This window comes from Ursus arctos, unplaced genomic scaffold (genome assembly GCF_023065955.2).
Source record: "Ursus arctos isolate Adak ecotype North America unplaced genomic scaffold, UrsArc2.0 scaffold_7, whole genome shotgun sequence".
NCBI classification, from domain to species: domain Eukaryota; kingdom Metazoa; phylum Chordata; class Mammalia; order Carnivora; family Ursidae; genus Ursus; species Ursus arctos.
This window is the reverse complement of record NW_026623089.1, coordinates 11,761,112-11,778,269: the sequence shown is the minus strand read 5'-3', so window position 1 is coordinate 11,778,269 and position 17,158 is coordinate 11,761,112. Positions and strand designations below refer to the sequence as shown.

Here is a 17,158-nt window from a genome sequence, read left to right as displayed (position 1 = left end):
TTCTCACAGTCAGAAGTGGAAGGACTGCTACCAGCATCCAGTGGGCAGACTAGGGATGCTGTGAAACACCCTAAGTGCAATCCGCCACGACAGGAAATTATCCGGCCCCAAACGTCAGTGGTGTAGAAGCTGAGATACCCTAACCTGGAACCATGCCATTCATGAGAAGATATTTATTTCATAATCTCAATATTATTTGACTGTAACATTCTTACCTTTGCATCTCTTCTTGTGTAAGATTCTTTCTCATTTCTCTGGACAGATGGTAAAGACGATGGAGTGTAGATGCATGAAAAAGAGCATTTCCAGATTTCCAAAACACAGTTGAAACTTTGTTATAGTAATTTGCCATCAACTGAGGTTTCGGTGGTTTTTTAGACAAGGTGAATAGTCCATGAATATCTTCCACAGCTTTGAATGCTTCCTAAAATTAGTAGTATAAATCAGTCACTGCATTCTAAACAAACAAACAAAAAAAAATCTAATCCAAATCTCTTTATGAAACCTAAAACACAAAGTACTGAATAAAAAAAGTGGGAAGTAAAATTCCTTTATGTGTGGTTCCTTTTACTCATCTACAATATCTGATATATTTCAGAAAACTACCTTTATCGCAAAAATACTAAATCCTTAAACTTCTTCAAATTAGACAGAACAGACTTTAAAAAAAAAAAAGTGCATTGCCTTTTCAGCCACAATATGCAACTCCCTCAGTCCAGTTCAAGATGCTAATGAACTTCAGGGCTGCTGCTCAAAAGAAGCTTTTAAAGTAGATAAGGTGTATTTGAACATGTGCCAACTGATATAAATAGAATAGAGACTTTCGCTTTCTTTGCCCCTTTCATAGTAGTAGCAAGGATGAATTTTAAGATGCCAAGTATCTGTAAGAAAATGTATCAGCCCCATAGAGAATTTCATAAAATTCAATTTTATTAGTCTTTCTACCAACCAACCCCAGCCTGAAGCCTGACAAAACCAGATTAGCTCCAACTATCTTGACAACTTTGTCAACTGTGCTTAATTTGCAAAGGTTATTTTCAAATCCCATTCTTTTGACTGTCCTAAAGATGTTTCAAGGTATACTTTTAAAAATTTGGTTTTATATGCTTACAAATTTTTCCATAACAGATCATTTTAATTATTAAATGTGATCTTTTTGACAGAAAACAGATCAACAGATTCTTACGGTTCAGGGTGGGGTTAGTTGCAAAGGGGCACAAGGGAGTTAAATCCTGATTCTGGTGATGACTGCATCTTTCAAATTTCAGGGTGAGTTTTGCTCAACGTAAATTACACTTCAATGAACTTAGGGGCGCCTGGGTGGCTCAGATAGTTAAATGTCTGCCTTCAGTTCAGGTCATGATCCCAGAGTCCTGGGATCAAGCCCCGCATCAGGCTCCCTACTTGACGGAGAGCCTGCTTCTCCCTGCCCCTCTCCTGTTCCACCTGCTTGTGCTCGCTCGTTCTGTCAAATAAATAAATATTTTTTTAAAATAATAATAAAAAAATAAACGTGATTTAGGGGCGCCTGGGTGGCACAGCGGTTAAGCGTCTGCCTTCGGCTCAGGGCGTGATCCCGGCGTTCTGGGATCGAGCCCCACATCAGGCTCTTCCGCTAGGAGCCTGCTTCTTCCTCTCCCACTCCCCCTGCTTGTGCTCCCTCTCTCGCTGGCTGTCTCTATCTCTGTCGAATAAATAAATAAAATCTTAAAAAAAATAAATAAATAAACGTGATTTAGAAGTTTTTTCAAGTGTATCATTATCACACTACTTGGGAGAATGTATAAGAAAAAATCTGGAAGGACATAAAACACATCACAGAGGTTATTTCTGAATAATAAAATAACAGGTGAATAGTTTCTTCTTTCTACTTATCCACTTTTTCTATAATAAGCATGTCTGTCTTCTATAGTACCTCTTTTTCCTCATTACTTCATCAGGTAGTGTTTTAAGGGTGTCCCTACAGAAGGGAAAATATTTTGGAAAGCAGGAAATCACCGTTTCAACTGGCTGAAAAACTACCGATCTTCCTCTGTAATTTCAATTAGATTTTATCTTTTGGTCAAATATTTAAAAGTTTCAAGTCAGGACTACAAAATCATGTGAAAATGTCTTTGTGGAATTCTTAACGTAAAAAGCCCAAATAGTGGACAAGTCTCCCAACACTACTAAGATCTCCAGTATAGGCTCTTCCCCACACCTTTACTAAGCCAAAGAAACACTAAGAAATCTAGGAGACAATCTACTGCAGCATTTCTCCAACATCCACAGTAAAGGGACAAGTTTTTTTTTTAAGTTTCCAACCTATTGCTGCCAATATTTTTATGAAATACAGCAAAATTATTACAAAAACTAAAAGACAAGCTTAGTTTTTCTAAACAGAGTAAACACACACAAAATTACCATGAAATTGCTACCAAAAACAAAATCAAACAAAAAAAACTAAAAAACCTCCACCCTTAATAAATGCATATTCTCCTCTATAATTCTTTCATCCTGGATCAGTAGGTAGTTCACAGACACTGAACCACACTTTGAGCAACAGTGAGGATGAACTGTTTTATATGCAAAGCCACTGGGTCCAAAAGAGATTACCTGATTTGGCCCAGATTTCACAGCAGGCAACCAGAACCAAAATATCCTGAGACTGCCTGTCCAGAACTCTTAGCTATCCATTAGGGCATCTTAAATTCCTCAATTATCTATGGAAATTAACCAATAAATATCAAGATGAAGATACTCATTAAAGGAAAAAAAAAAAAGTAGGCAACTCTGTCAGAACCCCTCTCACTCCTGAGAGCTTTTTCTGTATCCTTGCTTAATAAACTTCTATTGCTTTACTCACAAAAAAAAAAAGGTAATATGGGTTATTATGACTACAAAAGACAGCAAATAGTTCACAACATACCTGCCATAATTCCATGCTGATAGCACTGTCCAACTGAACAAGCCTGGTTTCCAAATGCATAGACTGGCTCTCTGGATTATTAAGATTGATTGCTGTACTCTGGTTATGGTGACGTTGGATCTGTGACAAGTGCATTCTCAAATTGTCACACAGCTTACGGAATTCAGCCTTACGGGTGTACTGGAGGCAGAATTTGAAAGCTATAGGCATAATTATAAGATATATTAGGTACCTTCCACCATCACCAAGTATTTGAATTAGTTTTATTTCAAATATTAAAATCAGTTATTTTAACAAGATTTACCAAACTTATAATCAGTCTTTAGAAATGATCAGAATCATCGGTCACTTCATCATGTATCCTGACCATCTTTTGGACATAGTCCTGTCCTAGAGCTAGAATCTGGTCCTGGGGTTCTAGGAGAGTTTACAAATGGGAAGCTATTCAAATTAAAGTGTAGGAGGACTTACCTTTCAAACACCTACCACTTCAAATCCTAAAAGAACAAAATATTCTAGCCTGAAATATAAAGAGCCTCGCTAGCTAACAAACTGCGGGCTTCTGGTAACCTGACTTCAGCTGTGTACATAGACGTATACCTTAACTACTTACTCTGTCATTAAAATAATTTTCTATCGTCATATATGCAATACAACAATTGTTTCAGAATTCCTTTGCTCTTAAAAGAGATTTCTATTCCAACAGAACCAAAACAAAAGGGATGCAGCTTAACTTCAGGTTAACATTTCTATCAGTAGTTATCAAAAACCCCAAGTGTACTTCTGCTAAATGAAAATTCACATATGCTAGCCATGTAAGCAAAATGGAACACGGGTTCTAACACTCAAAGTAAAATATTCTTAAAGTCACTTACAACTTGGATAAACAAATGCCAATCGTCCCCCATACTGAAAAGAATGGCAACACAAGGCTTACCGAGGCCAAAGTAAGAAAAAGCCAAAAGCCACTCTCAAGTCACATATATTCCATTCATATATTGTTAAAAAGCTGCATTAAACCAAGTGACAGTAGGGAAAAGATACAAGATTAAGAGAACAGACTTCATACAGTTCAGGATTCAAAGTACAGTTAATCCTTACAAGGGTTTGAACTGTACAGGTACACTAACGTGTAGACTTTTTCGATACAGTACTGTACATTTATTTTTCTCTTCCTCATGATTTTAACACTTTCTTTTCTCCAGCTTACCTGTTTTAAGACTACAGTATATAACACATGTAACAAAGAAAATAAGTATTAATCAACTATTTATGTCACCAGTAAGGCTTCTAGTTAACAACAGGGTATTCGTAGTTAAGATTTTGGGTAGTCAAGTCATAGGCAGATTTTCAACTGTGCAGGAATGGGGGAAAGGGGTATGTCCATCAGCACCACTACCACCACCCACCCCCAGTTGTTCAAGTGTCAATTGTATACACAGTGTAACAACCGGATACTTTTTATGACAATCCTGAGTCATCAAAATGACTTAGTTCTATATTCAGTGATACTGTTTAAGAAAATAAAACTATGTATTTTTTTCAAGGAATCCTACAAGTCCGAAGCTTACAAAGGCCTTAGAAACCCACGGCATGGTTGAGAATATGCAGTAGTGAAGTCAAAAGAACTCAAGTTTATCAGAAACCAATCAATAAGTTCCATTTATGTTTTTAGTCACCGGAAAATCCCAAAATGACTTTGTCATTCAGATATTCGTGAAGTGGATTTCATATAGAATTACACTAACAAGTAAAACAAATTTCTTACAGTCACTTATTTAATATTTAAAATGAATGCCAATCATCTTTCAGTAAGGATAAAAACTATAAAATGAGTACTATGGAGAAAAACAGGTTAACTTTGTCCATCTTTTGCAAAATCTTGTCCCAAAAGTCAACTTTTCAAATCAGTTTTCATCTTACCTTGTTGGGCAATATCATGGTAGAGACGCTCTACTCTAGAATTGTTTCGAAGAAGGTCCAAACACTGCCTATATGATTCCCAAAGGAATTTAACCCATGGAGTTAAAAGTAGTCTGTCGGTACGATCTTGAGTGTCTTCGCCACTTACGGCACTTAGGAGAACACTAAAAAGAAGGAAAAAAAAATGTTAAAAGTCGAAAAGAATTTTAGATACGATTTCCTACTTTGCCATATGATTGAAAAATCAAAACCAACAATGGTCAGTATAAAAAAGTGCAACTTCTTCCTACAACTTTAGATGCACTGTAAAGTAGTCACGCATTCAAATATTTGAATGCCCCATGCATATTACAACCATTTAAATCGGTATGTGCCTCCTATCTGCTTACAAATTTTGAATAGTATGATTTTGTTACTATACATTTAAAATTCTGAAGATAAGCATTCCTTCTAATGAACTTCAAACGAGGATGATGGAGACACATGTCAAGAAAACCTGAGGAAAATGTATCAACAATTTAACGTACATACCTCTCAGGAGTTTGAATATTATCCAGATCTTCTATGTCTAGGACCATCTGCTGAGATTCTTCCTTAGCGGCTTCAGTTTTTTCCTCTGCCAATTTCAAATATGCCCTAACAACATCCTCTAGAGATTTGATGTTCACCTAAATCAAAAAAAAGAGAGAGAGAGGGAGAGAAAGAACCTTAAAACACTTTCTCAACAAACCATAAAATATTTTAAGAGCAAATTTTAAGATATAAAGTATATTACAACTCTAGAAAGTAAACTCCTCTGAAAGTCACTAAAAGCACTTACTAAAAATATAAAACCCAGCTCTTTTCATACCTGTTGACAAATGTTCTTATACTGGTATAATCCCTCTTTAGCCAAATGGCTCTTCCGAAGATCCACGCAAAGTTCCAAGTATTTCAACATAATCGGCTCGTGTATCTTTTGCCATGTTCTGTGTTTCTTACTTTTCATAACATCATAAAGAACATCCAAGGCAGGCTGCTTTTTTCCAACCTCAAGAAATTCTGAAAAAATAATTCAGGAAAATTAAAATCCATTATATATACTATATAGAAGTCTAAATTTTGCTTAAATTGGCTATTTTAATTTCTGAACTCACCACCATCTCTTTTTAGATAAACGTTTATTTTTGCTATCTAAAGCCATGCCAAAACTATCTGAGTCTAAAACAATGAAAAACTGGTACTATCTCAAAATATGGTCTACATATAACACTGGATTTCACTCAATTACACTGTACCAAATGTGTCCTTCTAAGTTCCAGAAATTGAGGTCATGAGAGGAAAAAAACCTTTCCCCAGCAAACACAGTAAAGTCAAGTATAACTTCAATCACAGTGATCTGAGGAAATTTTTACTAGTTCGTGCTAAGACTCCAGGCAGAAAAATCATTAGACTGTCAATTAGACAGTCAATTAGATTGACTCTGTTCCCTTTACAATCAACTGACTATTTGTGTGGCCCTGCTTTTGGGTTCTCTATTCTGATCACTCTCTATTGCAATGTGTCTAGTCTTTTGCTAATACCACACTATCTTGATTATTATAGATGTAAAAGTCTTCAAACCAAGCAGTGAGTGCTCCAACTTTGTTCTTCAGTATTATTTGGCTTACTAAGTCCTTTACCTTACCATATAAACTCGGAATCAGTTTGTTAATATCTACAAATTAGCTCACTGGAATTTTCATTCAAATTTTACTGAATCTATGAATGAAATTTGGAAGAATTGATAATTTAACAATATTTAGTCTTCCAATCTATGGAATATCTCTCCACTTATTTTTCCAGTCTAAACATGAAAAAAAAATATTAAGACAAACTCCAAATGAGGGACATTCTACAAAATACTTGACCAGTACTCCTCAAAACTTGTCGAGGTTATCAACAAGGAAAATCTAAGAACTGTCATAACAAGGGGAGGTTTCTAAGGAGACACAGGATGATTAAATGTAATATGGTATCTAGATGGGATCCTGGAATTCAAAAAAGGACATTAGGGAAAGCTAGGAAAATCTGAACAAAGTATGGACTTTCATTAACAATATATCAGTATTGGTTCATTACTAGCGACAAATGTACCAAAATGATAAAAGATATCAATAGGTTACGGTTTATATGGAAACACTCTGTACTATCTTTGCAATAATTTTGTAAATCTTGAACTTCTAAAATTGTTTATTTAAAAAAATAGTTTATTAAAAAATACAATTTTTAAAGACAGTAAAAATTTTAGACTGCATAGCAAGGAAATTATCCACTTATGAATTTAGTGCCACCGAAACCCGAAGGCGTTCTGCATGTGGCAGTATTTCAAAATCCAGCTCCAATCTCAGGTTTTATGGATACTGCTCATTTTGGAATTCAGTCAAAAGCAAAGTCTCCTCTATCATATTATTTCTGACAAAGATTAAATTTTATCCTATTTTTTCTCATCTTTTATTTTCTTTTGCACAAAACTTAGTCAATGAGGTGGGGGGCTATCAAACTTAAGTCATCTGGTTATGTTCAACTTAAAATTCAGTAACTGCCAAACTGCACACAAAAAAATCTTTCCACCAAACATTTGAAAAATACTTTGGGGAACCAAAACACTAGTCTATACCATTAAAAAAGAAGGCCTTAAAACACTACATTCCCATTGTTAAAAATCATTATTTTCCTCCTAAGAAAAAAATCTTTAACAAAGAATTATTTTCAAGAGTTAACACCATACATTATAAACCATGTTAACGTGCTAGGCAAACAACAGGCAGAAATGTCCCTTATTTAGGAGTTTTACTAGATCTACAGATTTAGTAATTCTCTATTATTTCTTCTCTCAACTAGCACATCTTTCAGGAATGTTGCTTCTGAACATTCCTTCCTCCAGGAAAACTACAAACAATATTCCAACTCTGGTATATTAACAAGTTTGCAACGAGAAAAATCACAAAATATACCGAAGTAAGTTATCTTTATACAATACCCTATGTAATCCCATATTGTATCAAATCATATTCTTCATATGCAAGTGAAAACAAACCCCTCTACAATAATTCAAGTCAATGTCAACATTAATCCTGGCAATATGGGGAAAAGTCCATTTTCATTTGAGTCCATTATCTTACAAAAGAACAAAACAAAAAACAACCCTGTAAGAGGAAATGAAAATGTAATACAACTAGATACTTTGTTAAAATAATAAGCCTATCCTGCTCTAAGGGGAGGACCTATCTATCTTCTTCCTGAAGCATACATATACAAGGTTATTTTCTAAAATCCAACAGTACCCTAAGTATTTTTAACAACTATTTAACAAAAAAGGTCTCTATCAGCCAAAAACTTGGAAATAAATGCTTTTAAATTTATGATTCACATTTACTAGCACTGCAGCAGCAAAACAATCTGTTACATACAATTCCCAGTCTTAAATTGAGCATTTAAATCTTAATACTATTCTATATAAACACTGTCAAAATGCTTGTAACACAAAACAGGAACAAAGAGTTATTAAAGTTGAGAGCTGGCCCCACCATGGTGATGACAAAATAATAAGCTGTCTAAAAATAATTCACCTACCCAATCTCTTATTTTTAAATAGGGGAGTGTGATTTCTTAATGTCACTCTAAAAAGTAAGAAATCTTGTTCAGGGATAGAACTAAAAGTAATTTTCCTTTCTTTTCTTTTTAGATTTTATTTGTCAGAGAGAGAGAACGAGCACGCGAACACAAACAGAGGGAAGGACAGGCAAAGGGAGAAGCAGGCTCCCTGCCAAGCAAGGAGCCCGATGCAGGACTGGATCCCAGGACCACAGGAAAACGACCTGAGGTGAAGGCAGATGCTTAACAGACTGAGACACCCAAGGGTCCTTAAAAGTAATTTTCGCTTCCTAAACAGCCAATCAAAATTTATGATTCCAAATTCCAATTTCAAACTCGGAAACAACAGGTTCAAACAAACCAAAACAAACGCACTAAAACATAATTTTTTTATAGGACACCTCCAGCATCACCAAGAAAAAAAGCAAACATGGATACCAAGCAAGAATGTTTTTAAAGGAAAAAAAGGGAATGGAACAGAGACCATGATAATCCAAGAGGGTGAGTTCCTATCTTTACCCTAATTTACATACTGGGAGAATTTAGTTCCTCTTAACTATCTAAAAAGGAAAAGTTTTTGAGGCTAAAAAGAAACACCACACATTAAAGGCTCTATTGCAATGTTTTTTTTAAAAAAAAAAAGTCCATTTCCAAACCGATATTCTTGAAATAAAGATTAAAATCTGGAATTATGAATACCAGGAGTGTAGGCATTCTGAGTTTACCTTTCAAACACAATGACAAACTATTTCTAAAAGAAAAAGTTTAGGTCTGCCCCCTTCAATATTACTAGTTTATCTGTGCAACAGAACAAGTAGATAAGCTACAATGTTAAACAATTTGTGGGTTTAATGACAACTTTACATGAATCACTGCCAGAATCTAAATTAAAAGGCTGTTACAAGATCAGGAGCAATTAATTCCACACTACTGACAACATATTCAGGAAAAGGGGCTTTTCGCAAATGATTCCAGTGTATGAATTTCTTGCCTGTAACTGGTGGGCCAAGTTCTCATCTTCCTGAATGATTACTATAATCAATTCCCAAAAATATTGTTCTGAATTACAGACTCAGAGTGACAACTATTCTAAATTTATTCACATTTTATTAAGATAATAAAATGGATTGATTAGTTCTCTGTGTGTTTGAGGATACAAATGTTACAGATAAAAACATTTACATAAAACGAGATTATCTCCATCGAATGAAATGTCCTTTTATAATCCTAGTTTTGTAAATTCTGTAAGCAGTGCCATGTGCCATCCATTCTGCTCACTTTAACACTTTCAGACAGGAGCTCTCATTCACAAGATCAAAGGTACAGAAATTACTCCTTGAAAGCTAAGGCCTCTACTACAGAAACACCCAACCTACATTTTAAAAGGACTACAGCAAAGAGACAGTACAGCCTTATAAAAACCTACACAAAATTAAAGTGTCCCCCCCACCAGGTGCCCCTTGCTCATCTTGCCTACTTTAATTTCAGATGCTTTCCCCAACTTTCCCTTCATGAATCCAATCTATTTCAACTTAGAAAACGTGTAAAAACATTTAAGATTTGTTACACATCGGAAAACCCTTCATACTAAGCGCATATCAAGATTCACAAGGGAGGCGTGATGAAAGAAACAAGCCTTGAACACATCAAATGTGTACTATTTAAGGCCATCAAGATTACAGTGCTTCAGCCTATTAGCATGAGAAAAAACGTCCATGGGTAAAGGAAGTGACTGTAAAACAGATCTACAATAGCAATTGGAACAGTTAATGTAATCCCAGTCATTTTTGTATACCATAATATAATTCTAAGTTTCCTAACACGTAAGAAAAAATTCTAACTTTGCTACAGCTCATTTTGCAGTGATAACTTTCCAGTTGGATCTATTTTCATTCCTAGAAATTAACAACCTTGGGCACCTGGGTGGCTCAGTGGTTGGGCATCTGCCTTCAGCTCAGGTCATGATCCCAGGGTCCTGCGTTCCAGTCCCAAACCAGACTCCCTGGGAATCAGGAGTCTGCTCCTCCCCCCCATCCTGCCTGTGCATTCTCTTTCTCTAATATATAAGTGAAATCTTAAAAAAAAAAAAAAAAAAAAAAAGGAAGAAGAAGAAGAAGAAATTAACATCTTTAATTCTTGCCTGTTCTAACCATTAGATCACTGGTTAAAATGAGTAGTCATCAGATCTAAGTTGTAGTTTTAACCGATTTTTAAAACAATTACTGTACTCTATTCCAAAAAATGTGGAATTATCATATTCCACACTCTTACCAACCCCCAAATTGTTACTTTTAAAATAACAACCATGTGATAAACACACCTTTAGACCTGACAGGTTATCAGTAGTATTAATTTTATGTATTGACTGAAATTGAACTTTTCACAAGAGAATTTTCAAACAAGTTAACAAATAAGCTCCATAAACATAAAACTGTAATAGACACGGTATATCCACCTACAACAGGGATAAGACCCAAAACTTGTTTGGGTAGTGAAAGGGTGAAAATAAGAGCCATAGACGCCCTACACACTTAGAAACTGTTGGGCTTAAAAACTCTTAAAGAGAAAGTTTTTAAAAACCAGAGCAATGCACAGTACATTTGCACCCCCATAACGCCAACGTAATAAATGCCTCTTGAACAGACCAGGACACGCACAAGTTTTCCTGAAAGGGCCCGTGGCTTAAGTACACCTTGAAAGAAAAATCGCAAGCAGTAGAGCTGCGGCGAAAAAAAGCCTTATCTGAAAGTCTAGAGACCTTGGTTCTAGTCTCCTGGCTCAACAACTAACTCCCAAAGTGACCTTGGGTAAACATTCTATCTCTCTAGGCCTCAATTTCGTTATCTTTAAGAGAGAACTTGAAGTCCCTCTCTTACAGTATTAACTCTGTTCCAACTTCATGTGATTGGGGCTGCCAATAATCAATGCCAGAAAAAACAGGTAACAGGTTAAATGGGTCAGAGTCTCCGAAGCAGTGATACAGTGGACCCTGACCCAGCAAAGACCGGCGCTGGATTTGGGGGGCGGAGGTGTCTGCAGGAGGGCCGGAGGTGGGACTGCCCGGCTCCCGGCTCCCGGCGCCGGCAGGAGGTGGAGTCGAGGTTCTCGCGTGCATTGTCCCCGGGAGGGAGCCATGTTTCTTCCTCCCCGGCACTCCCAGATGGCGGCTGGGGGCGCGGGGCCTAAGCAGCCGAGAGCCCGGAGGCCTGGGTCGCCGGGCGGAGGCGGAAAAAGGAGGTAAGGAACTCCGGTCCCGGAAACGTGTCTCCGGGACCGCGGCCCCCGAGACGCACCAGGAGGCGGCGGCGGGAGGAAGGAAGAGCCCCCAGAGCGACGGTTCCCGGCTCCGCACCTCCCACCGGCCCCAGTCGGTTGGAGCGAAAAGGGAAACCATGCCCACCCACAGGCCGGGACCGCGGCGGGCAGTTCGCATCGATCACCTCTCCGGCCGCAGCCGGGCAGCGGAGCAGCGAGAAGCAGGCCTGGGCTCCTCGACCTCCGAGGCCGCGGGCCAACCCAGCCCAGCGCGCCCCGATCCCCTACTCACCGTTGGCGCGTTTGAGGGCATTTTCCGGCCTCTGGAAATAGGCCGGCATCTTGGCGGCAGGCTCAGCTCACCCGGCGTCAGCGAACTCCTTAGTGGCCCGGGCCGGGAAAGGAGACGAAGGGGAACCAGCGCGAGGTTCCACGCGCCTCGCCAGCAGTCGCCCGCGCCCAGCCGACCAGAGACGGAAAGGAAAGAGCCACGTGACCCCCGCACGGCGGCGCCGCCGCCACCCAGGCCCCGGATGTAGGGGGGCGGTCCTCCGTGCGCAGGCGCGCTGCCGTCGCGCGCGCCGGCTGACGTGGCGGCGGCAAGCAGCCTCCGTGTGCGGTCGTGCTCCCTTCGGCCACCTCTGGGATACGTGTGGGAGAAGGTTCTCAGGCCTCTGTCTCTCCTTGAGCGAGAATCGGGGTGGGAAAGGTGATATTTGGGTCAGAGTCTCTGCCTGGCGAGAAAGAAGGCGTCTGCATAGATTTCCGACGTGCTTTGTGCGGAGTCATGCAAAGTTACAGTCAGGCCCCATCCGCCTAGGGAATGAACTGTCTCCGCTAAATGAAAATGCCGCATATATCCGTTTATCGGAAATGCATTGAGCAGCTATCGCTAGGCCAGCGCTGCTCACCACTGGCTAAAAGTAGTGACCTGTCCCTTGACGGGCTAGCAGGGGAAGGAGGGACACAATAAATAAATTAGCAAGCTTATTTCGTATCGATAAAATTAAAAAGTTGCTGACAAAACGATCGTCTAGGAAATGGGAGCTCTCAGAGGAGGTGAATTTTGAGCTGAGACCTGAAAGATGGGGACAGACTGGAGACCGTAATCTGGCAAGAGGGCACAAGTTCTGCAGCAAAACAGACTTTGCATAATGTTTGAAAATACACGGGAGTGTTGTAGCCTTTACATTCAGCACACATCACAGAAAAACATAAGAAAAATGGGTGTTAGTGGGGGGGAATAATCAATTTCTCAGGCTTTTGCTGCAGTGTTTATTATCGATCAACAATTTTAATGTTCAGTCACTACCTAGTACACCTACAACTCGAAAGCCATTTAAACTGAATCTAATTACTCAAGCCCTAGGTATGAAATTAAGATGAGTTCAGAAGAAAAATTCAGAAAGCAACAGTGGAATAAATTGTTGCAAATTTATTACACATTTTGTAATGGTGGATGGGATATGCTAATGAATGACAGTACTGTATCAGGGGAACGAGGAATCCACAGCACATATATGCAAAAAACATTTTCCCCTCATTCTTTCTGCCTCAGCAAAGAGGTTTTTCTATTTAATTAAATTTACCACTATAAAGAAAGAAAACTTGGGAAAAGACAAAAGATACATCACAGACTCTAAAAAAGTTTATTTAAAAATTAACTTTAGAGAGTTCTTTCTCCAAATTGCGTGGGCCACTCTAAATGTCTCCAAATTGCGTGGGCCACTCTAAATGTCTAAACTTACTCCCCCAAAATTAAGAGGCAGACAGAGTTGAGTAACACTTACTAAGAAGCTATAGGAACTGTTTTATGGGGCAGGATCAAGAGACTCATTTGTGTATATAATAATTAAGTCAAAATCAAAGAGCTAAACATAAGAGCAAATATAGCTTTTAAATGCTGTAGATGGAAAACTATTTAGTAGGCCACAGAGAAATGTAACAAAATAAAAGGAAACCTGACCTAAATATCAGAAAAAGCTTTCCAACATTCTTACCTTTTCGTTATCATATCTTGAAGAAGATAGTAAAATAATGTCATTGATTATTACTCATTATGTGGTAGACCTAAAACAAGACAAACACTAGAAAATTTGGAGCAAAAAATGAAATTCAATATTTCGGCATCTTCTTTCTTTTTTCTCAAGTTAAAGTAGATGAAGCATTTGGTAATATAATACCCAATGATCATTTAAGTACATTAAGTACAATTAGTGTCTAGTACTGTATTTGTGAATAGTCTCAACTTCCAGAATAAATTTTATTAAATTCATCCAATAGGACAGGATACCTGGGTGGCTCGGTTGGTTAAGCGTCTGCCTTCAGCTCAGGTCATGATCCCAGGGTCCAGGAATCAAGTCCCACATCGGGCTCCTTGCTCATTGGGGAACCTGCTTCTGCCTCTGCCTGCTGCTCCCCCTGCTCGTGCGCGCTCTCTCTCTCTGACAAATGAATAAATAAAATCTTTAAAAAATATATATCAAAAACACTCAGCCAATAGGTATTAAGCACCAGCTAATAGCTATAATGCTGGGGATAAAAGATGCAAGTTGCCTGTTTTCAAGGAGTTGATGTTTCACTAGTGAAGACGGATGAGTACACAATGAAGAACGAGATAGGATCTATTCCAGGAGAAAAGCATAATTACTTGTTGTTGATTAATGCTCGCTTCTTAGAAAACAAGCAAACCGAATATGCTAGAAGCCACTTTAGGAAGTGGTAAAAGGAAGTAATCAGGCTGGTGAAGGTTTTTTCCCTAATCAAGCTACTTTTGTACTGCATATAACTGGGTAATTTCTCTCAAACAATCTTTGGAGGTTTTGAGTACAGCAAATAAGATTCTCAAAAAAAAAAAAAAACAGTTGTTAGGGGCACAAATGAAGTACTACATTATACGTATATGCAACATAATATAGCTTTAAATCAAGTATCATGTTTTATAGTTTACAAAATGCTTTCACATTCGTCATTTTGTTTACAAGAATGCTGGAATGAAGGTATTTACACTAAAACTAAGAGTTTCAGAGAGTTAGACTACGGTTCACAATTACGCATTCCTTCAACAAAGCATTGTGGAATACCCACCACGTGCCGGGCATGAGAACTAAGGCCTGATAGGTAGGTGCAAGGCAGGGAACAAGACAGACTTGGTTCCTGCCTTCTTGGACTTGACAGCCTAGAGAGAAGGAAGACTTTGAACACTTGCCAGAAGCTTCTCGAAGATAGAGACACCACTCCAGTCCAGGCCCCACTCGTCTTTCCAGGTCCATCTCTCAGCACACTCAATGTCTTTCGGTGCCTGAAACAGCCCTCTCTCCCACCTCCAACCCAATGAGTGCCATCACCTCCCTTGGGACATTCACCACTACCACCCATTCCTTGTTCTAACAACAACCTATTTCTCCACATTAACTGTCACTTCCTCCAGGATTCTTCCCTAGCCCCCAGATTAATTTAGATGCCAAGGCATGGAACACCCATATCATCTTGTCTTATCACTGATCATACTTCAATGTAATTACTTGCAGACTATAAGCTCAGAGAGTGGAAGCTTTTGTGTTGTTCACAGTATATCCCCAATGCCTGGCAGGACATTGGGCAGATGAGATACTCTCAAAAAATGCTGGAGAGATGAATGAATGAATGAATGAATCCCCACATAAAGATTTATATAAAACAGTTTCTACTATACCTGTGGGGAAGTAACAGGGTTAAAGTTCTGTGTGTGTCTTCTTTCATTTATAGAGCATCTACCTATCTACGTGGGGCTCTCAATCTGCTTAAGCCCCAGGATGCAAATAAGAAACAATGCTCTTCACTCAAAGCTCCTAATTGCACTGGTTTAGAACCTCCAGCTGTACCGAAGTTCATTTGTGACTTTCTGAGGTCAGTGTTCAAATATATCATGCTTTCCTACACCTGTCTATTCCTTCTCTTCTTCCTATCCCACCCACTGTTACCTGACCAAACCCTACTAATACTTTAAGCCTCAGCTCAAAGGCTTCCTCTGCGAAGCCTTTCAGCCAGTGGGGGGCTGACTTAACTGCCCCTTCTCTTGTGCTGTTTGCGCAAGCCGCAATTAACTCGGGCACCCAGGCCATCTCTGGGCACTCTGCTGCGCCTGCAGCTGTGTCATGGGGTGGCTCTAGTCTTCCCTCAAACCACTGGTGCCTAGAGGTGGATCAATGACTGACTAGCTCTTCCCCCTAGCTACTTCTAGAACATTCTCTCTCCTCCCTTGAACTGTGAATATTGAACTTCATGCTGTCAGTCTAGACCACCTGTGATCGCTCTACATGACAGTGCTGTATAGGTGCTCTACAGATCCCGGGTCACAACCCTTCATTTCTTGACTCTTCTCTCTGTCACTTTCCAACACTACTGTCATAATTATTCATGGTTTCTATACCCATGTAGATGATCCCGCCAATATCCTGGCCACCTGGCCTTCACAATTGTGTCCTCTACCTTACCCCACTCATTCACACACATGGTGATACCCTAGAGTCTAGACTAAGAGTCAGCAAACTTTTTCTGTAAAGGACTAGGTGGTAAATATTATAGGCTTTGCAGACCAGGAGGCCATATCTTCAATTCTTGGAGCAACTGTTCTTGCTAAAAGAATAATATTGTATGTATGTGTGAATATTACATTTAAAAATGTAAAAACTAGGGGCACCTGGGTGGCTCAGTCGTTAAGCATCTGCCTTTGGCTCAGGTCATGATTTCAGGGTCCTGGGATCGAAACCGGCATCGGGCTCCTTGCTCAGCAGGAAGCCTGCTTCTCCCTCTCCCTCTCCCCGTGCTTGCGTTCCCTCTCTTGCTGTGTCTCTCTCTGTCAAATAAATAAAATCTTTAAAAAAAAAAAATCTTAGAAAAATAAAAGGATGGGGCGCCTGGGTGGCTCAGTTGGGGCACCTGGGTGGCTCAGTCAAGAGTCTGCCTTCGGAGGCGCCTGGGTAGCACAGCAGTTAAGCGTCTGCCTTCGGCTCAGGGCGTGATCCCTGCGTTATGGGATCAAGCCCCACATCAGGCTCCTCCGCTATGAGCCTGCTTCTTCCTCTCCCACTCTCCCTGCTTGTGTTCCCTCTCTCGCGGCCTGTCTCTCTCTCTCTGTCAAATAAATAAATAAAATCTTTAAAAAAAAAAAAAGGAAGGGTGCCTGGGTGGCTCAGTCAGTTAAATGTCTGCCTTTGGCTCAGGTCATGATCTCAGGGTCCTAAGATTGAGCCCCTTATCAGGATCCCTGCTCAGCAGGAAGTCTGCTTTTCCTTCTCCCTTTGCCCCCCCACCCCCACTTGTGGTCTCCCTCTCAAATGAATAAATCTTTTTTAAAAAATGTAAAAACTATCTTGATGAGCACTGAGCAAAGGATAGAATTGGTGAATCACTCTATTGTACACCTGAAGCTAATGTAATACTATGTTATTATACTGGAATTAAAAACTAAAAAAA

At 39.3% G+C, this 17,158-nt stretch overlaps 1 protein-coding gene across 1 annotated transcript in view; it reads right to left on the bottom strand.

The window, feature by feature from the left end:
- The window catches only part of EIF3A (eukaryotic translation initiation factor 3 subunit A), a 34,871-nt gene extending 22,640 nt beyond the window's left edge, over positions 1 to 12,231 (bottom strand). The window contains exons 1-6 of the mRNA XM_026494238.4: positions 11,994 to 12,231; positions 5,682 to 5,872; positions 5,363 to 5,499; positions 4,832 to 4,995; positions 2,909 to 3,108; positions 216 to 424 (exon numbers count right to left, since the gene is read on the bottom strand). Coding sequence (XP_026350023.2) covers positions 216 to 424; positions 2,909 to 3,108; positions 4,832 to 4,995; positions 5,363 to 5,499; positions 5,682 to 5,872; positions 11,994 to 12,042 — 950 coding nt within the window. The 5' untranslated portion in view covers positions 12,043 to 12,231. The remainder of the gene's footprint in view (positions 1 to 215; positions 425 to 2,908; positions 3,109 to 4,831; positions 4,996 to 5,362; positions 5,500 to 5,681; positions 5,873 to 11,993) is intronic.
- Positions 12,232 to 17,158: the final 4,927 nt, after the last annotated feature.